This window comes from Acinonyx jubatus, chromosome C1 (genome assembly GCF_027475565.1).
Source record: "Acinonyx jubatus isolate Ajub_Pintada_27869175 chromosome C1, VMU_Ajub_asm_v1.0, whole genome shotgun sequence".
Taxonomy (NCBI): domain Eukaryota; kingdom Metazoa; phylum Chordata; class Mammalia; order Carnivora; family Felidae; genus Acinonyx; species Acinonyx jubatus.
Window position 1 is genome coordinate 70076620 of NC_069381.1, and position 21711 is coordinate 70098330.

The 21711-nt window shown below is 36.6% G+C and overlaps 1 protein-coding gene and 1 pseudogene across 4 annotated transcripts in view; both read left to right on the plus strand.

Annotated features, from left to right (window-relative positions):
- The window catches only part of SPATA1 (spermatogenesis associated 1), a 57041-nt gene that overhangs the window by 5659 nt on the left and 29671 nt on the right, over nucleotides 1-21711 (plus strand). For 3 of the 4 annotated variants that reach the window (XM_027058742.2, XM_053214332.1, XM_053214334.1), the window contains exons 2-4: nucleotides 3502-3675; nucleotides 18050-18156; nucleotides 19566-19683. In XM_027058742.2, the coding sequence (XP_026914543.1) occupies nucleotides 3574-3675; nucleotides 18050-18156; nucleotides 19566-19683 (327 nt within the window). In that variant the 5' untranslated portion in view covers nucleotides 3502-3573. Of the gene's footprint in view, nucleotides 1-3501; nucleotides 3676-13973; nucleotides 14062-18049; nucleotides 18157-19565; nucleotides 19684-21711 lie in introns of all 4 variants that reach the window. The other variant, XM_053214333.1, reaches the window with a different exon arrangement.
- On the plus strand, nucleotides 3683-13965 carry LOC128313912 (proline-rich protein 3-like; annotated as a pseudogene).

Here is a 21711-nt window from a genome sequence, read left to right on the forward strand (position 1 = left end):
GTAAGGTTAGTGGTGATGAACTCCTTTAATTTTTGTTTGGGAGACTATCTTTCCTTCCAATTGTGAATGATAACCTGGCCGGATATAGTATTTTTGGTTGTATTTTTTTTTTTCCTTTTAGTGCTTTGAATATATCATGCCACTCCCTCTGGCCTGCAAAGTTTCTGCTGAAAAATCAGGTGATAGATAGCCTTATGGGGTTTTCCTTGTATGTAACTAGTTGTTTTTCTCTTGTTATATTTGAAAGTCTCAATCTTTAGTTTTTGGTGTTTTAATTATTAGGGGTTTGATGTGGACCTTTTTGGGTTTATCTTATTTGGGATTCTCTCTCTGCTTCCTGGGCCTACTTCTCTGTTTTCTTACCCAGGTCGAGGAAGTTTTCAGCTATTATTTATTCAAATAAATTTTCTGCCCCTTTCTCTTCTCTTTCTGGGATTACTACACTGCAAATGTTCGTATGTTTGATATTGTCCCAGAATTCTCTTAAGATTTCCTCATTTTTAAGAATTCTATTCTCTTGTGGCGCCTGGGTGGCTCAGTCAGTTAAGCGCCAAATTCGGCTCAGGTCACAATCTTGTGGTTCGTGAGTTCAAGCCCTGCATGGGCTCTGTGCTGACTTCTCCGAGCCTGGAACTTGCTTCAGATTCTGTAACTCTCTCTGCCCCTCTCCTGCTTGCTTGCTCTCTCTCTCTCTCTCTCTCTCTCTCTCTGCCCCTCCCCCACTTGTGCTCTGTCTCTTAAAAATAAATAAACATTAAAAAAAATTTTTTTTTAATTCTTTTCTCTTTTTGCTGTTCAGCTTGGGTACTTTTTGTTACCCTGTCTTCCAGATCATGGAATCTCTTATTGTTTCCCTATATCTGTTATTGTTTTCCTCTAGTGTATTTTTCATTTCAGTTATTATATTCTTCAACTCTGGTTGGTTCTTTTGAATGTTTTTATCCCTTTCTTAAAACTCACTTGATTTATTCACTCTTTTCTGCAGCCTGGTGAGCATCTTTTTGACCATTCTTTGAACTCTTTATGAAATAGGTTTCTTATCTTCATTTCATTTAGTTCTTTCTGTGGTTTTGTTTTCATTTAAACAAATATTCCTCTCATTGAAACCATATTCCTCTGTATTCTCATGTTGTTTCATTTTCTGTGTATGTTTCTATGAATTAGGTGAAACAGCAATCTATCCCAGTCTTGAAGGAATGGTGTTGTATAGGAACCATCCATGTGTAGACTGCATGTGCCTGGTGACTTTGGCTGGCTGGCTGGCTGGAGCTGGAGTGGGCACAGACTGGGAGTTTTGTAGCATGCTGCATCGGGGCCACCCCAGTGGGATGCCTAGAGCTGAAGTAGGCCTGGGCTGGCAGTACCCTGGATTCTCAACACCAGGTCATCAAGTGTCAGAAATTTTTAAGCTTGCTTTTTAGTTCTGCTGCTTACTCCAAAAATCATTTTGGAAAAATGCAGAGAAAGTACGATAGGTCATTCTCTTTAAAGTACAGACCAGATCAAAGATGACAGGTGATATATCTACGAGCACTTACTCCCTCTCAAACCCATAATTGACTAATGATAATCTATTTTTGAGAATTCTGAATCTTGAGTTCTCCCAGTTCTAATTTCTAAGGTCTCATCTTTATATGCAATGCCATTTTATTGTCCAGGATTTAGTCTTCAGCATTGATCCAGTCAGAAATGACAAAATGGAGGTATCATTCAAAATATGGCTTCTTTGCTATACCTTTAGAAGGGATAATGTAATGGGGCAGTTTACCTGAGGACAATATTAAAGCAGGTCTTGGTTAATGACTTGAGTTTGCTTAATTAAAAATCTGTTCTGGGGGCACCTGGGTGGCTCGGTCGGTTGGGCTTCCGACTTCAGCTCAGGTCATGATCTTACAGTCCGTGAGTTCGAGCCCCGCGTCAGGCTCTGCTGACAGCTCGGAGCCTGGAGCCTGTTTCAGATTCTGTGTCTCCCTCTCTCTCTGCCCCTCCCCTGCTCATGCTCTGTCTCTCTCTGTCTCAAAAATAAATAAAAACATAAAAAATAATAAAAAATAAAAATAAATAAATAAAATACGAAATCATAAAAAATAAATAAATAAAAAATATAAAAATTTGTTCTGAATGAAAATGTCAAGTGTTTTTTTTAATGTTAATTTATTTTGAGAGAGAATGTGCACATGTGCACAGGCCCGTGCTGTCAGTGCAGAGCCCATCTTGGGTTCCATCTCATGAACCGTGAGATCATGACCTGAGCCAAAATCAAGAGTCAGAATCTTAACCAACTGAGCCACCCAGGCACCCCAAAAATGACAAGCTTTTAATGCATGCACAGAAATTAACAATCCCAGCCTCCCAGTTTTCACATCAGTAGCAATTTGCATGCCCATGGACCGTAATTCTTATAGGTTATTACAAATAATTTTTATATAATAAAGACATTACCATATATGTATCTGAGTTGGGTTTAGGTTCATAATATAGGCTGATATTAGTACAATGGCAGAAAGAGCCTTTGGGTAGGTATAGAAATGGAAATATCTAAATAGTTAAAAAAATACTAATGTAATTAAAATAATGTTTGAGATGGTTAAAATAACAAAACATTTTAAGTTTTAATTATTGTAAGAAATTTGCATAGGAAGTAATATGTGAAACTAACTTGATTTAAAAGATGTTATGTTCCAGGATATAATTTTTAAATTTTGATACCATTAGAATAATTAGTGGTCTCTGATATGATTTCATAGAGCTGTAATCAATACCAAATAACAGAAATTTTAAATTTTGTTGCACTTACTGTTTTAATATAAATCAAGATTGTACAATGCTTTGAAATCTTGAAAAGGCTTCTATTCTGGTATTGGTATCACATCGTTTACTTAAGGAATGTTCTACTTTGATAATTCCTGTTTAGAGTAATTCAGCTGCCTTACTTTTCAATTTTTATTATATAATTTAAATGTTATTGTGGATTCTTGTAAACTGTTTCAAATCCTCTGAGAACAATACAGGAAACAACAGAAACATAGCTTAAAGTACTTAAAAAACTGGCATTTTCATCTGGAATAATTATTCATGTTATATTTGAGATATCCAAGCCCAGGAAGAAATGTTTATGGTAAAACAGTTTTCATCATTCTATAGCCATTTGCACAAATTTAGTCTTTATAATTCCAGAAACATATTTCTACTTTATATAAAATACCATATATATTTAACTTTAATTTTCAACCTTGAGAAAATTAATTGTTTAGAATAGTAAAATATGCCCTGGTCACAAGTCTTTTATAATGTAATTTAACAATTTATTTGGTTGTATTGAAGATACATACATACATATAGATAGATAGATAGATAGATGTATATATATGTATATACACACACACAGACTTACTAGTAATAGGTCTTTTTAAATTATGAGATTGTGTACATTCCTAAGTTTCCATTTTCATGTATTTTAAAGCCTTTTGTGTTTTTCTTTTCACTTTTTGAATGAATCAGAGACCAGAATTGAGTGGAATGCTATCTTAAACAAGTCAAAAATCTGTTATAACCTTTACATATACTACTTAAATGAAGAAAGGTAAAACACCCCACAAAATTCCAACTGATAATCACCCTATTCAGACACTGGTGAATATGTCCCTCAGTCCAAGCCGACCTTCTTCATCAGAGGTAAGAAAATCTTGTAAACTAAAATATAAGAAAATATAAGAAAAGCTTGCTTAATATTGTTTTTGAAAAGTTCTGAGAAAGCAAAATATGGATTATGTAAAGTATTAGATATTAACTCCACTGTGTATCCCATGGTCTGATTACAATTATTTTATCCCAGTTCTTTTATCTATAGTTCATTTCCTCTAAGTGCTCTGATTTTATTGGGTTCCCAGTGCGTTGATCCTATCACCTGTTTTTTGTTTTTGTTTGTCTGTTTGTCTTATTCATCACCTTTTGATGCCCTCCACACTTTAAATACCATAGAACGATCTGGATTACTCTCTTTCTGATACTTTTGACTCCTTGGCCCTCTCTCATTTCATTATACTGCTTGGCAAAACAAAAACCCTGGTTAATCTAATTCTTCACCTATACTATACCTATGCCTACAGTGGAATGTGGCTGGAGAAAAATATACCAACATGAACATTGTTCTCACTTTAAATTCAGGACCATGAATCTCAACTGGAACCTTTTACTGGTAGGCAGACTGTCTTCCACTCACTCATTTACTTTTCCACTGTTCTAGACAACTATTGCATACCTTCTCAAACCCCCAGTACCTTCTCTCCATTTTCTCTTTAAACCAGCTCCAATCAAGTTTTCACTCCACTACTGCACCAAAATTGCTCTTGTTAAATTCACCTCTACATTACTAAATCTGTTTAATTCTTATTCTGCATATTTTTGGTCTATATGTGTGCAGCAGTTGACACTGTTGATCACTCATATTTAACATAATTAATTCACTTGGCTTCTAGCATACACATCTTGGTTTTCCTCCTGCTTTCCTTGTTGTTCATTTTCAGTCTTCTTTGCTGGGTTTTCTTCTTCTTCCTGATCACTTAATAGTGGAGAATTTCAGGGGCCAGCTCTTTGTTTCTTCTCCATCTGCACTCATTCCTTGGTGGTCTCATTCTGTATAATAGCTTTAAATACCAACTTTAGGCTAAGGATTCCCAAATTTATATCCTCAGTCTAGTCTTCTTTCCCAAACTGCAGATTCATATTTTCAGCTTCCATCCCACATGGATGGCCAATACACATCTTAAAATTAGCATATCTCAAACTGAACTATGGATCTTTTCTCCCTCCCCTAAACATGTTCTCCCCATGACATTCTCCATCTCAGGTGATAGCAAATCCATCCTTTGAGTATCTGTGGCCACATGCCTTAGAGTCATTTTTGTTTGTTTGTTTCTCAAACTTCACTTCCAATGGACTAACTATAGCTTCAAATTATATAAAAATCTGACCATTTCCCATCACTTCTGCTAGTACATTGGAATGAGCCACCATCATCTCACACTTTATTCAGATAGCATCATAACAGGTTCCATTTTCTTGTCCCTTACAGCCTGTTGTATTAACCCTTTAATAGTTATTGAATATAGTAAACTTTGGAAGTAGAACATTGTATGTGTCCTATTGAAAGGCAAAATGAAATACAGGGCACCATTTATAAAGTATTCTTGCCCCCAGCTGACTAATTTGTGTCAGTTGAAGACTATACACAGTTAACGGTTTACAAGAGGGAAGTCTTTGTTTCAAAAACGCTTGTTGAACAAGGTTGGCTGGGAAGATGGTAGAGTAGGAGGACCCTAAGCCTGCTTCATCCAAGGATACAACTAGATAACACATCATTGTAAATAACCAAGAAAACTACCTAAGAAAGACTGGAAGAACAAACTCTACAACTAAGGTAGGGAAGAGGCCACATCAAAGGAGGTAGGAAGGGCAAAGACAGGGTCTAGGAGCAAAAGGGACTATGGCCATCTTTGGTGGAGAAGGAGAGGTGTAGAGAAAGGCAGAAACAGACTTTCACACTGGGGCACCTACAAACAGGGAGGATGAATCCCCATAATATTTGCCTTTGAAAATGAGAGGGGCCAAATTTCTTGAGTTCTTACAACCAAAGGGACTTAAAGCCTGGAATTTTAAAAAATCAGCATACTCTACTCTGGAAGAGTATAGAGGGCTGTAGAAAGCCCCACCCATAAAGAGCACAACAAACAGTCCATGAAGACACAGGGTAGAACCAGCTGTTTGAGACATGTCAGGGGAAGTGGGAGGGTGAGTGATTTGTCATCACAGAGTGTGACCCAGAGACACAGGGATTGCTGAGAGACGCCTCCAGGAAAAGGAGCAGACAGGCACCATTTCCCTTCCCTGTTCCCCCTCCTCTGGAATAAATACTGGCCACCTGTGGGAACCAGGGTGGTGCTTACACTCATTACCTAACTTGCTTGCACTGAGTCCTGCCCCCTCATGCTTTGGCAGATCAGCCCTTCCCAGTCACACCTACCTCAGTCCCCACATTGCACATTCCTCCCCCAGAAGACTGGTGCAAACCCTGCCAACACCAAATCTCCTGACACATACATTTGGCAGGGCCTCATTTCTGGGAGCAGGAGGGGCAGATCCCATTTCACAAGCTGACTACTACACACCATGTTAAAGTGTATGCCACTCCTGCTGAGGACCACAATAGGCAAAGAGAGCCTCTGCAGACAACTGGACTGAAGGAAGATGCTAGGACTCAACAGCAGAGCACATGCAATGCACATAGGAAACATTCCCTGAAACACTAGGCCCTGAGGAACAGGGGACACTGTACTGCAAGGTACTATAGGACCTCTTCTTCATAAGCCTGTTATTGTTAAGAGCAATATTAGGAAAGCTGACTTTCCTAATACAGAGAAATGGACACAGAAAGTCGGACAAATAGGGAGGCAGAGATATCTCCCAAATGAAAGAACAGGACCAATCCACCAAAAGAGACCAAAGCAAAACAGTTAAAAATAATATGCCTGATAGAGAATGTAAAGTAATGATCATAAAGATACTTACCAAACTTGAGAAAAGATTGAAGACATCAGTGAGACCCTTAACAAAGAGATTAAAAAAAGAGACAGATAAATAACACAGTAAATGAAATTGAAAATATATTTGATGGAATAAATACCAGGCTAGATGAAGCAGAGGAACAAATTAGTGACCTGGAAGACAAGTAATGAAAAGTAACCAAGCTGAGCAAAGGGGAGGAAAGAAAATTATGCAAATTGAGAATAGTGCAAGGGAACTCAGTGACTCCATCAAGCATAATAGTCATAAGGGATCTCAGAAGAAGAAGAAGAGGTTAGGGGGCAGAAAATTTACTTGAAGAAATAATAACTGAAAACTTCCCTATTCTGAAGAGGATAATAGATGTCCAGATCCAGGAGGCACAGAGAGCTCTCCAAATATTCAACCCAAGGAGTTCCACGTGAAGACACATAGTAATTAAAATGGCAAAAAGTAGTGATAAAGAAAAAAGTTTTTAAGCAACAAGAGGAAAAAAAAAATACTGTTAAATACAAAGGAAACCCCATAAGGCCATCAGTGAATTTTTCAGCAGAAACTTTGCAGGCCAGAAAGGAGTGGCATGATATATTCAAAGTGGTGAAAGGAAAAATCTACAACCAAGAATATTCTATCCAGCAAGGCTATAATTCAGAATAAAAGGAGAGAGAAAGAGTTTCTCAGACAAAAACTAAAGGAGTTCATGAATACTAAACCAGACCTACAAGAAATATTAAAGGGGACTCTTTGAGTGGAAAGGGAAGACCATAAGTGAGAGTATGGAAAGTAGAAAGCAGAAAAGCAATAAAAATAAATATTTCTGTTTTATAATATTGATATCATAAATATCAAAGGACTCATAAAATAAAAAGATGTAAAGTATGATACCATATACCTAAAATGGGGTGAGGGGATAAACAATGGGTTTAGACTTAAACTGACCATCAACTTGATATACACTGCTATATGCAGAAGATGTTATATACAAAACTAATAATAACCACAAATCAAAAACCAGTAATACATATGCAAAGAATAAAGAGAAAGGAATCCAGTCTATCACTAAAGAATGCCAACACACTGTAAAAGAGAACAAGAGAAGGATCAAAGAAAATCTGTAGAAATAACCATAAAACAAATAACAATGGAAATAAATACATACCTATAAATAATTACTTTGAATGTAAATGGACTAAATGCTCTTATCAAAAGACATACAGTGACGGAGTGGATGAATTAACAAGACCCATCAATATGCTGCCTACAAGAGACCCATTTCAGACCAAAAGACACCTGCAGGTTGAAAGTGAGGGGCTGGAGAAATATTTATCATGAAAATGGATGTCAAAAGTAACTTGGGATAACAATACTTACATTGGACAAAATAAGACTTTAAAACAACTGTAACAAGACAAGAAAGGACACTATATAATAATATTTATGTACCCAACTTAGCACAGAAATACATAAAACAGTTAATAAGCATAAAGGAAATAATTGATAATAATACAATAATGGGGCACTTTAACACCCCACTTAAATCAACAGACAAATCATCCAAATAGAAAATCAACAAAGCTATAGTGGCTTTGAATAACATACTGGACCAGATGGATTTAACATATATTCAGAACATTCTATCCTAAAACAGCAGAGTACACATTCTTTTCAAGTGCACACAGAACACTCTCCAGATAGATTAGGTCACAAAAGAAGTCTCAACAAATTTTAAAAAATCAAAGTCCTACTGTGCATCTTTTTTGACCCCAATGCTCTAAAACTAGAAAACCACAGGAAAAAAATCTGTAAAGAGCACAAATACATTGAGGTTAAAATAGCGTGCTGCTAAACAACGAATGGATCAACCAAGAAATTAAAGAAGGCAAAAATTACATGGAAACAAATGAAAATTGAAAAGACGATAGTCCAAAATCTTTTCCTCAAGTGTGGTCCTAAGAGGGAAGTTTATAGGAATACGGGTCTACCTCAAGAAGCAAGAAAAATCTCAACCTTACACCTAAACAAGCTAGAAAAAGAACAAAACCCAAACTCCGCAAAAGCAAGGAAATAATAAAGATTACAGCAGAAATAAATGATTTAGGCAGCCATTGCCACAACCATGATGTTGAAACAAAAGAAGCAGAATTAGCAGCAGCAGCCACCACTGCAGCAGCCTCTGCTGCCAGAGCGGAAAGAGACTGGAGACGAGCATGGAAGTCCCATCGGACCCCCCAGCCTTCTGGGCCTTACTCCCATGGCCACTGGAAAGCCTGGTGACTCTAAGTCAGCTCTTCACAGAGGTCTTCCAGGGTCAAGGGGATGAATGATTCAACCACTGCTGAGTCTCCCACCTCCTTCCTGGGGCAGAGGCCCAGTCTGGGGAGGCCTAGGCCCCAGGTGTGGCCCATGTGGTTGTGGTTGGTGGAGGGCCAATACTGAACCTTTTTCCTGGACCAAGCCATGGAGGTCCTTTCAGGGGAGGCTTTCACAAAGAGCAGAGAAATCCTCGAAGGCTCAAAAGTTGGTCTCTTATCAAAAATACCTACCCACCCAAGTATGGCCCCCAAGTTATGGAAGACAAATCCTACCACCCTGTCTGCTGACATTTTGCCAAAAAGGGCCACTGTCGATATGAGGACCTCTGTGTCTTCTGCCATCCAGGTGTCAATGGACCTCCTCTGTGAGACTGTGCCTTCCCATCGAGGCTGAAGGGAGCCCTCTGTAACCTAACAGCCATATATTTCCTTGTGGCCCTGTGATGGCTACTGTGACACTGTTCCACCCACTGCCCTCAGACAGTGACACCCACCCCCATCTGTGACCTTCCCATTTGGGGTCCAGAGTTGTGTTTCATCACTGGTGCCCAGTGTGTGGTCTTTTGTCTGATTCAGCCTCTAGAGACTTGTCTTCAGGACCCCATCTTTGCTCACTTCAACTGCCTCCTAGATCCTCTTCCCCCTCACTAACTCACTGCTGAACAGGAAATCTCTTTGGTGCAGTTTCTTGTGCATCTGTCCACCCAGCCCCCGGTACTGCCCTCGATTCTTGAGAGCCCTGGAGCAGTTTCATACCATTCCCTTCCAGCTGCTTGAGTCCTTTTTATGTGACAGCCCTTACCCCCAAAGTTGCCAGTTGCTCTGTGAAACTCACCAGGTTGACCTGGGGTCAGGTATGGATGACTGGTGCAGTTACTCCCTGAAAGGCCACTCTCCCTGCTTTTGGATTTTGTAGTTTCTGCATCAGTAGCATGATCCCCACTGCTCTGGTCTGGTCTGACCACAGTGCTTTGTGAAACTGTTCATCCCCTTGTATGTAGCCTCTCTCTGCCCATGGCTTTGTGACTTCCCAACACTAGACTAAGTTTTTCTGCCAAAATGAGTGAGACTTCATGCCCTCTAGACTTTCCGTACCTCCCAATGTGGGAGAATTGTGAAACTTTGTGCAAGACAGCCTCCCTGGTCTCCCCATTCTGGGGTCGGTTTTTCTGGGTTTGACACAAGCCCATGAGACATCTTCTAAAGCTTCTGAGGGGTTACTCTCTCCTCTCCAGCCCACTTTAGTTAGACTGTGTCATTGTGAGGCCACCAGCCCTTTCATCTGAATTCTGTGAATCTCCACCCAGCCTACCTTTGGGTAGAACCTGGACAGTACTGTCACCCTCATCTAACTTTCTTCCCTCCATCCCTGGCACTGGTTGTTTTCTGTGAAAATGGCAGTGTACAGGCTCAGTTTTGAACTGGCCCTGAGGAAATGGATCAGGAATTGTGTGGGCAGGAGGGAAGGATGAGAGCCATTGGAGAACAGAGAATGATTTTTTTTTCTTTTTAACATTTTTTTTAATATTAGTAATAAAGGCAGTGAACACAAGCAAAAAAAAAATGATATAGAACAAAAATAAATAGAATAGATCAATGAAACCAGGAGCTTTTTCTTTGAAAAGATCAACAAAATTAATAAACCTCTAACAAGACTCATTAAAAAGGAGAGGACCCAAGTCAACAGCATCACTAATGAAAAAGGAGAAATAGCAACCAACACCACAGAAGTACAAACAATTGTAACAATATTATGGAAACCTGTACACCCAACAAATTGGATAAATTAAATTAATAAATTTCTAAAAACATATAACCTACCAAAACTAAAGCAGGAAAAAAATAGAAAATTTGACCAGACCAATTACCAGCAATGAAAGCAAATCAATAACCAAAAAACTCCCAAAAAACAAAGTCCAGGACTAGATGGCTTCACCAGCAAATTCTACCAAACATTTAAACAGTTAATACCTATTCTTCTCAAACTATTCCAAAAAATACAAGAAGGAATACTTCCAAATTCATTCTATGAAGCCAATATTACCTTGATATCAAAAGGAAATAGATACCAGAAAAAAGAACTGTAGGCCAATATATCTCATGAATATAGATGCAAAAATCCTCAACAAAATGTTAGCAAACCAAATCCAACAATACATTAAAAAAATCATACACCATAATCAAGTGGGATTTATTCCTGACATGAAAGAGTGATTCAATATTCACAAAACAGTAAACATGTTACATCAATAAGAGAAAGGATAAAAACCATATCATTTCAATAGATGCAAAAAAAAAAAAACATCTGAAAAGGTACAAGATCCATTCATGACAAAAACTGTCTGCAAAGTGGGTCTAGAGGGAACATACTTCAACATAATGAAGACCTTATATGAAAAACCCATAGCCAACATTGTACTCAATGGTGAAAAACTGAGAGCGTTTCCCCTAAGGTCAGGAACAAGATAAGGATATCCACTCTCATCACTTCTATTCAACATAGTACTGGAAGTCTTAGCCACAATAATTAGACAACATAAATAAAAGTCATCCAAATTGGTAAGGAAGAAGCATAATTTTCACTATTTGCAAATGACATATATAGAAAACCCTAAAGACTCCGTCAAAAAAAACTACTAGAAGTCATAAATGAATTCAAGCAAACTCACAGGATACAAAATAAATGTATAGAAATCTGTTCCATTCCTACACACTAATAATGAAGCAGCAGAAAGTGAAATTAAGAAAACAATCCCATATACAACTGTACCCAAAACACTCAGATATCTAGGAATAAACTTAAAGAGGTGAAAGACCTGTACTGTGAGAATCACAAAACACTGATAAAAGAAATTCAGGAAGACACAAAGACATCCCATGCTCATGGATTAGAAGAGCAAATATTGTTAAAATGTCCAAACTACCCAAAGCAATCTACAGGTTTAATGCAGTCCCCATAAAAATACAAATAGCAACTTTTTATAAGCCCCTTTCAAATTTTTTTTTTATGTTTATTTATTTTGACAGTGCATGCGAGCGAGCAGGAGGGAGGGGCAAATAGAGGAGAGAGGATCCCAAGCAGTCTCTGCGCCACCAGTGCAGAGCCCAACACAGGGTTCAAACTCACAGATTGTGAGATCATGACCTGCGCCAAAACCAAGAGTCGGATGCACAATCAACTGAGGCACCTAGGTGCCCCACCCATAGCATTTTTCACAGAACTAGGACAAACAATCCTAAAATTTGTATGGAACCACAAAAGACCTCAAATAGCCAAAGCAATCTTGAGAAACAAAAACAAAACTGGAGGAATCACAATTCCAGATTTCAATTCATTTTATAAAGAAGTAGCAATTAAAACAGTATAGTACTGACATAAAAATAGACACATAGATCAGTGGAATAGAACAGGAAAGCCAGAAGTCCATTATTATATGGTTAATCTTCAACAAAGAAGAAATGAATATTCAATGGGAAAAAAAATTCTTCAACAAATGGTGTTGGGAGAACTGGACAGCCACATGCAAAAGAATGAACCTGGACCACTTTCTTTCACCACATAAAAAATAAACTCAAAATGGATTAAAGGCCTAAATGTGAGACCTGACCTGAAACCATAAAAATCCTAGAAGAGAACCTAGGCAGTAATTTCTCTGACATTGGCCATAGCAATATTTTTCTAGATATGTCTCCTCTGGCAAGGGAAACAAAAATGAACTATTGGGACTACATCAAAATAAAAAGCTTCTGCACAGTGAAGGAAACAATTCAACAAAACTAAAAGGCAACCTATGGAATGGGAAAAGATATTTGCAGATGACATCTGGTAAAGGGTTAATATCCAAAATATATAAAGAACTGATATGACTCGATACCCCCCAAACAAATGATCTAATAAAAAATGGGCAGAAGACATCCAGATGGTCACCAGAGGCATGAAAAGATGCTCAACATCACTCATCATCAGGGATATACAAGTCAAAACTGCAATGAGGTATTACCTGATGCCTGTCAGAATGGCTAAAATCGAAAACACAAGAAACAGCAAGTGTTGGAGAGGATGTGGAGAAGGAAACTTCTTGCAGTGCTAGTGGGAATGTAAATAGGTGCAGTCACTGTGCAGAACATTGTGAAGATTCCTCAAAAAAATTAAAAATAGAATTATCCTTCAATCCAGTAATCTCACTACTGGGTATTTATCCAAAGAATACAAAAACACTAATTCAAAGGGATACATGCACCCCTGTGTTTATTACAGCATCATTTACAATAGTCAAATTATGGAAGCAGCTCAGGTGATTGGGTAAAGGAGTGATTTTACATATATAAAAAAAGTGATTATATGTGTGTGTGTGTATGTACACATATACAATGAGATATTATACAGCCATTAAAAAGAATGAAATCTTTCTATTTGCAACACTATGCATAGAGCTAGACAGTATAATGCTTAGCACAATAGGTCAAAGACAAATACCATGTGATCCTATTTGTATGTGGAATTTAAGAAACAAAGTAAATGAGCAAAGGAAAAAAAGAAACCAAGAAACAGACTCTTAGCTATAGAAAACAAAAACTATAGAAACAAGGGGTGGAATGAGGAAAATAGGAGATGGAGATTACAGGATACACTTTTCATGATAAAAAAAAAAAGATTAAAAAAAGAAACCATACTATGCTAAAAAAAGAGAGGAATTGGAGAATTAAGTTAAATGTATCCTAAGGAGTTAATAAGGTAAATTCATAATGCAAAACATTCTTTAAAACAACTACCCAGTCTCTTTAAAAAGTTAATGCCATTAAGAGGGGGTGGAGGAGAAGGTCTGGAAAACTTGCAGATTAAGATTTTTAAAGATGTGACAAACCCAATGCAGTGTGTTATCCTTGATTGGATTCTAGACTGAAAAACATTCTGAGAACAAATGGACAATTAAGGAAATTTGAATGTGGAATGGATATTATTTTACATTAAGGAACTGTTAATTTTCTTAAATGTGAAAATGTGAAAAATTAGACAAGTCCTTATTTTTAGGAGATGGATGCGAAAGTATTTAGGATTATATTTTCATGATGTCTGATTACTTTGAATGGTTTGTTAAGGGAGGGAGAGAGGATTGAGGACAATCTGGTTGTGACATCTGTCACCCCATTGATGACCAAGGTTGATTGGACTGATCTGGCTGGACAGGTGGGTGTCCCCTTTCTCTCTCACAACTCCATATGTGTCCCTCCAAAAGTTGTGTGCTGGGTTGAAGAGGACGACCTTCCCTATAGAGGAGGATCATTCTTCAGTCAAAGGGTATACAAGTAGTTCTGCTCCCCTGCTAGAACCTCCAAACAAGCTCTCAAGGTCCGATTGTAGAAGGCAGGGTAGTCAAGTTTCCAAGACTTCAGACACATCCAAATAAGGTGCTGCATGTGGCAGTCGCCTTTAAAAAAAGAGGTGGGGGGTGGGGGGAGAAGAAGTAAATGTGGCATGATGTTTACTTTTGAATCTAAGTAGTAGGTATTTGGGTGTTTGTAGTATTCCTTTTATTTGTATGTATGTTTAGAATTTTTCATATTAAAATAATAAAAATCTAAAATGAATGTCAGATGTGCTTCTATTAAAACCCTGAATTGGCTTCTCATTTTCTAAGATAAAGAGCTTACAGTGGCCTGGAAGACCCTATTTAATTTGTTCCTTGTCCTCCTCATTTTTCTTACTTGATCTTTTACTACTCTCCCCCTCACTCTCTCTGCTTTAATCATACTAGCACTTTCTCACCTTAAGACCTTTGCTTTAATTCTTCTTGGAACTTTTTACTTCTACATCATCACTCATCTAATTTCTTCTTCACCTGCAGTCTTTACTTAAATCTCACCTTTTCTGGGGCGCCTGGGTAGCTCAGTCAGTTGAGCGACCAACTCTTGATTTCGGCTCACATCATGATCTCACAGTTCTGTGTTGGAGCCTGCTTGAGAGTCCCTCTCTTTCTCTCTCTCTCAAATTAAAACAAAACAAAACACTGAAACCTACTTCCTCTTTTATCTTCCCAGTTTTCCTTACCCTGCTCTACTTATTCTTTTTTTCCAGTACTGACCACTTTCTAATGTACTATATAATTTATCCGTGTTTTGTATTTACTGTTTATTGTCTGTGCCCTCACAGACCTGGGTCTAGTCTGAGGCAAATGAGTCACTTGCCTGAGGTGCAAAATTTAAGCCCCCCCCACACACAAAAGACCCCTCCATAATTAAGATAAATAATTCAATACAAGTTTTTTTAATGAAAAAATTGATGCAAAAGAAATCCTAATAGCATTTTAAAGAGAAACAGAATCTGATAGGCCATTTTGGAACCTGAGGCAAAAGGCAAAAATATGTGCCTATAAATATACCTTTTAATGTATTTTTTAATGGTTAGTAGTTTTGATGAAAACATTATTGATGAGATGCTTCCATGAAAGCCAGAAAAGTAAAATTATAATAAATTCATGTTTTGGTATAAATAGAATATTTAACCTTAAAATAATGTTGTGAGTTTTAGTATATACTTTTAAAATTCTCAGTATTTTTTCAACTACTTTGTTATTCTGGAAAAAGTTAACCATTAAGAATTTTTGTTTTTTGTTTTATTTACTTTTGAGAGAGAGAGAATGTGAGCAGGAGAAGGGCAGAGAGAGAGTGAGACACAGAATCTGAAGCAGGCTTCAGGCTCTGAGCTGTCAGCACAGAGCCCAGTGCGGGGCTCAAACCCATGAACCATGAGATCATGACCTGAGCTGAAACCAAGAGTCAGACACTTAACCAACTGAGCCACCCAGGTGCCCCCAGAAATGTATTTCTTTTAAGAAACATGTATTGAGGTTCATATTTTTCCTTTTGCTTAAGGTTGTAATAGTAGTATTAATTTCTCTCTTTATTTAAATTTTTGATATTTTGCTTATCATGAAAGTTTTTACATTGAATAGGTTTTTTTTTTAATGTTGTATTTATCTTGATTACGGAGGTTTTGTTGCAGCCTTAAATTTTGCATCTGAGGTGAGTGCCTCACTTGCCTCACTCTTCTTGTCCTGTTACCTCATTTGAAGGTAGAGTTATGCACAAGCAAGGATCTTTTTCTTACTCACTGCATATCTCTAATGCCTAGACCAGTGCTGGCACATGGTAGACATTCAGTAAATATTTGTTGAGGGAATAAATAAACACAAATCCACTATAAATTATTTTATATCACAAAATGTTTCAAAGTCCAAGAAATGTTTTAACTATATTTTCTCTGTATTGCCTACTCACTCAATTATGGAATTAAATCTATACAGGCACTTTGATTTATAGTTCATGAATTATAGAAATATTGACAGAATTTACTTTGTTTATAAAAACAAAGTAAAAATGTTTAGTTCAATAAATATTTTTTCTCCTGTAAAATATTAATGCATTTATATAAAGGATAAGGTCATATTTACTAAAGGCTTCTGAAAGTTTTACAAATATTTAATCATGTAGCTATTAAATATTATAGTATTAATAGTATAGTGTAGGGGTGCCCAGTTAGCTCAGTCGTTAAGTGTCCGGCTCTTGATTCTGGTTCTGGTTATGATTTCACAGTTCGTGAATTCAAGCCCAACACTTGGGATCTCTCTCTCCCTCTTTCTCTGTTCCTACACTGCTTGCGCTCTCTCTCTCTCAAAATAAATAAACTTAAAAAAAAATAGTATAGTGTTAGCTGTGAATAGTATAGTATAGTTAGGAAATTATCTTTTAAATGCTCTGGTATTCAAAATACAGCATATGGCAAACTTCAAACTACAGGAGATCTATACACACATCAAATGTATAGAAGTAATTTACTTGGTCTATAAAAACAACTTGAGCAAAACATTCAGTTCAAGAACCAATTTTATCTCCTATAAAAATTACTAATATTAATGGTAGGTCATAATCAAATTTTTAAAGTTTTACTCAGGTATTTAATACTGTAAAGTATAATCATTTGAGTTTTAATATGCAATGAATAACAAACTTCATTAGACTAAAAGATAAGACTATATTTGCTCTAATTGTTTTGTTTCTGTTGTGGTAATCTAAATATTCATCTAAGTGGAAGGATTCTAATTGAGGTTTAACAAAACATTAATAGAAAAGAAAATGGTATTGGGGCACCGGGGTGGCTCAATCGGTTGGGTGTCTGACTTTGGCTTAGGTCATGAACTCATGGTTGATGAGTTCCAGCCCCATGTCGGGCTCTGTGCTGACAGCTTGGAGCCTGGGGCCCGCTTCAGATTCTTTGTCTCCCTCTCTCTTTGCCCTTCCCCTGCTTGTGCTCTGTTTCTCTCAAAAATAAATAAACATTAAAAATAACTTCTTAATGTTAAAAAAAAAAGAAAATAGTATTTATTAATTTTTTAAAGTTTATTTATTTTATTTGGAGAGAGAGAATGAGAAAGGAGCAGAGAGAGAGAGAGGGAGAGGGAGAGAATCCTAAGCACACCCTGCACTGTTAATGCGGAGCCAGATGTGGGGCTCAAACCCAGGAACCCATGAGATCATGACCTGAGTCCAAACCAAGAGTCGGACGCTTAATCACCCAGGTGCCCCCAAGAAAATGGTATTAAAAGTACAGATAAGCTAAGCTGGCAGACATGCCCTACACAAGAACAACCATTTCTTCCCCCATCACTGTCAGGAATAGGTTCTTCCTAGAATTCTGGGAAACAAAAATATTTCCCAGACCACAGTTGAGAATTGCACAGTTGCAGTTGCTGAGAACTAGCAATCATCACAACAATGTTAGGGAGACAATATGTAAAGTATAAGGATTCCACAAGATCACTATAACAGAACTGAGTAGATGGGGATCAAGGGAGAGGGAAAGGTTGGTAATCAGAAAACTGATCTTGGTGGTCTACGACTCTTACTTCAAGCCACAGAAAGAACACTGTATGTCAGGGATGTTATGGTACCTTAAGACCACATCTATGGCATTGTTTCTAGGGAGAAGATGTGCTGTAAGTGCCAAGTAGCCAACTTAAAATTTTGGCTCTTCATTTTCTTTTTTGTGTTTGTTCAGAAGGATACATGTATTCCATGTTTATTTCAATTATGATTATTAACTTTAAAATTCTAGAGGACATCAGTTGATTTTTTCCATTTTAAAAATATTTTAACTGATGTCTTCTCAATTTATTCAGTTGGTGGAACTTCATGTTTTTTATGTCCCTGAAGGATCATGGAACTATAAGCTAAATACCATTTCAATAGAAGTTGTTAACAAATTCATTTCAGCTGGATTTATAAGGCAAGTATTTTGTGGTCATGATGTGCCTGAAAAAGCAATCTCTTTTTTTTTTTTTCTGCAGAGAAAAATGGTTTGTTTTTTTTTTTTTTTTTTTTGAAATTTAGATTATAAGTGAAAAATTCTGGTCCATGTTATGGATCCAGTTTCTAACTTAATACTATCAATAAATAATGTTATATAACAGTTAATAAGTACTGGAAGAACAGATGTCACTTAACCATAATACTGCCACCCAGAAAAGGTATAACTGGTATATTACTGTGGTTACACACAAAAAGAATATAGAGAGAAATTATCTGAAATTAGAAACCTGTTGAAAAGCTGTGAATAGTGGTTAAACCAGTGTATCCACAATGACTTTTTCAAAAAGAAACAGAATATATGTGTGTGTACATTTATATGTATGTGTATTTTCACATTCACAGAAGCATACATGACATTATTCCTTATCTTCCCCATCACTTCAAGCATACCAGTCTCTTTTCTGTTCTAGAACACATCAGACATGGACCTCAGGACACTTGTACTTGCTGTTCTCTTAATCTAGAATGCTCTTTCAGCCCTTATGTATCCTATCTCACTCATCTTCAGGTCTTTACTCCAATATTACTTTTTTGTTTAGATCTCTGATCACTATATTTTAAACTGTAGCTACGCTTCCTTCTCTGCTTTACTTTCCTCCATAGTACTTAGCAATGTCTTATAATTTATATGTTTTTCTTATTTTGTTAATTTTTTCTTTCCCATCATTAGATTGTAAAGTCTGTAAGGGCAGAGATTTTTGTCTCTCTTGTTGATTGCCGTATTCCCATTCCTTAGAACAATGCCTGACACATACTGGGTGCTCAGTAAATACTTGTTGGTTGAATGAATTAGTTATATAATGTTTCCCATAAGATCCTAGAATAACAAGAACGCAAAAAAATAGCATAAATGATGGCTTTAAATTTTAGATTTTGAGTGATGAAGTATCCCCAAATGAGCAAAAGTGTAGAGTCTGACAACATTTGATCATCAAAGAAATTTTTAAGCACCAGCTAGTCTTGTCAAACTTCCAAAATAATTATCTGTGGGTAAATCATTCTATAATATATGTGTAAAAAATATGTATGTTCCATAACAAAGATTTTTAAAAAATAATACCATTTAGATGTGGATGAGAAAAATAGGCAAGCATTTTCCTTTCAGTACAGAAAGGGCTTTTGTAAACAGTATTTATTTGTATAATCATTTTTTAAAATTTCCTGAAGTTTTACAAAGTGCCAGGCAATATAAAACCACAATATATTAAGTCATATATGATATATTAAATTAGTATTTATGTTTGAGATAGCTGACTAATGTTATCAAATGTGTAGTATAGCTGAAACCTATTTCATTTTACATTATAAAGCAATGTCATATTTCAGAGTATCTCCTCACCTTACTTTACAAGCCCTGAGAGAGCGTCTCAGTGAGTTCCTTGGTGAAGATGCTGTTGCAGAAAAATTTTTATTTCTGAAATGCATTGGAAATAATCTAGCTGTGGTAAGTTTTCTTATTTTTTCTTTTTGATTAAAGAAAGCATACCTTAAGAAATTATGTTTCTTAAATGCTTATCAACTCAGCTTCTTAACATGAGATAAGTAATATCAATCATAATGAAATGACAGTATAACTAAATACATAGATCATTAAGAAAAGATGGGTTGTGGGGCACCTGTGTGGCTCAGTTGGTTGAGCAACCAACTAGGGCTAAGGTGATGATCTTAAGGTTCCTGAGTTCCTGAGTTCAGAATGAGCCCTGCGTCTGGCTCACTGCTGTCAGCTCAGAGCCCTTTTTGGAACCTCTGTTCCCTCTCTCTCTACCCCTTTCCCACTCGTTCTCTCTCTCTCTCTCTCTCTCAAAAATAAACATAAAAAAAAAAAGATGGGTCTTATTAGCATATTATTGGACACTAAAATGATGGGGATATTTTCAGGTGTGCGTTTCCTTGGGAAGAAAAGGAAGACAAAATTAAAATGTGATTGTATAAGTAATATGTATTTTTAAATTTTTTTTTTTAATTTTTTTTTTCAACGTTTATTTATTTTTGGGACAGAGAGAGACAGAGCATGAACGGGGGAGGGGCAGAGAGAGAGGGAGACACAGAATCGGAAACAGGCTCCAGGCTCTGAGCCATCAGCCCAGAGTCTGACGCGGGGCTCAAACTCACGGACCGCGAGATCGTGACCTGGCTGAAGTCGGACGCTTAACCGACTGTGCCACCCAGGCGCCCCTGTATTTTTAAATTTAAATGATAGGTTTAAAAACATTTTAAATAAGTACTTGTGTTCTGGACAGAAATGGATCCTCATTGTTTGGGCCACAGCTAGCTTCATTTGGTGTGAAATGATAGGACTCCAGCATATGTACATATATTTTTGGGGGTTTCAGCTATTATCTGTTGAACGATCCTATTTGTAGTTTCTGTGATTTAATGGCAGGCTTTTCTCAGTTTCTCCAGCTGAAATTCTTAATTCTTAAGCCATTGGATCTCAAAAGTTTCTGGTTTCTCATATCAACATGAGGTTTCTTTCTTTAATCAAGACTTTCCATGTTTAAACAAAAAGTCAGTATATTCCTGTTCCACTCTGGTTAACATATTATGTCATTATTATGTATTTATGTGATTGTGTATTTAACATCTGACTCTGCCATTAGACTATAGCTTCCTGTGAGCAGGGACTTTATTTTATTCACTATTGTATTTATACAGTGCCTAGCAAGGTGTTTAGCTCTTAAAGACATCTAAATGTTTATTGGACAAATAATGAATGATAATGGAAAAAAAATAAACATTTCCCTCCAAAGTAGTACTATTAAGGAATTTTCTATGTGGAATTCTCAGGATCAGCAGCTAGATTTGAAGTTTTTGTTACTTGAGTTCTATTCAGTATGGTAGATTCTTAATTTACTCATTAAGTTTTTCTCAAAGAAGAATAAGAACAGTTCTCATAACTTTTTATTCTTTTTCATGATATCTAAAATTACACAATATCAATCACAGAATCCTAGGTTGGAAGGTAATTTAAGTGAACTTCCAAAATTCTTCTAATATTTTACTGTTTTCAACAAATATTTATTGATGTTTTTCTACAAACAAAATTAGAAAAAAGAATTGGATATGGATCCTTCCCTTAAAGAGTATTCAGTGTAGTGGTGGAGAGAAATTAAATTAGCATATTTTGTATATTCAGAAGAAAAAGGGATTACTTCCAGCAGGAGAAGAGGGGAGATGGAGAACTTTGACAAAGAAGAGTTATATTCAGTTTGGAGTTTGTAAGATAAATACTTGATCTTGCAAAGATGTTGGGTGGGGAAAGCTTTCTGAGAAGAGAAAATAGAATGAGCAGCATAGTGGAAAAAGCAGGCAGCTAAGAAAGAGTGGAGTTTTTCTTTTTTTTAATTGGAACATGGTGTGAAAAGAAATAGTAGAGAACAAGTTGTAAAGTCATTTGTTGAAGTTCTTGAATGCCAGATTAATAAGTTTTGTTTGTTTCTGAAGCATTGGAGTTTTTGATCAAAAGGTGACA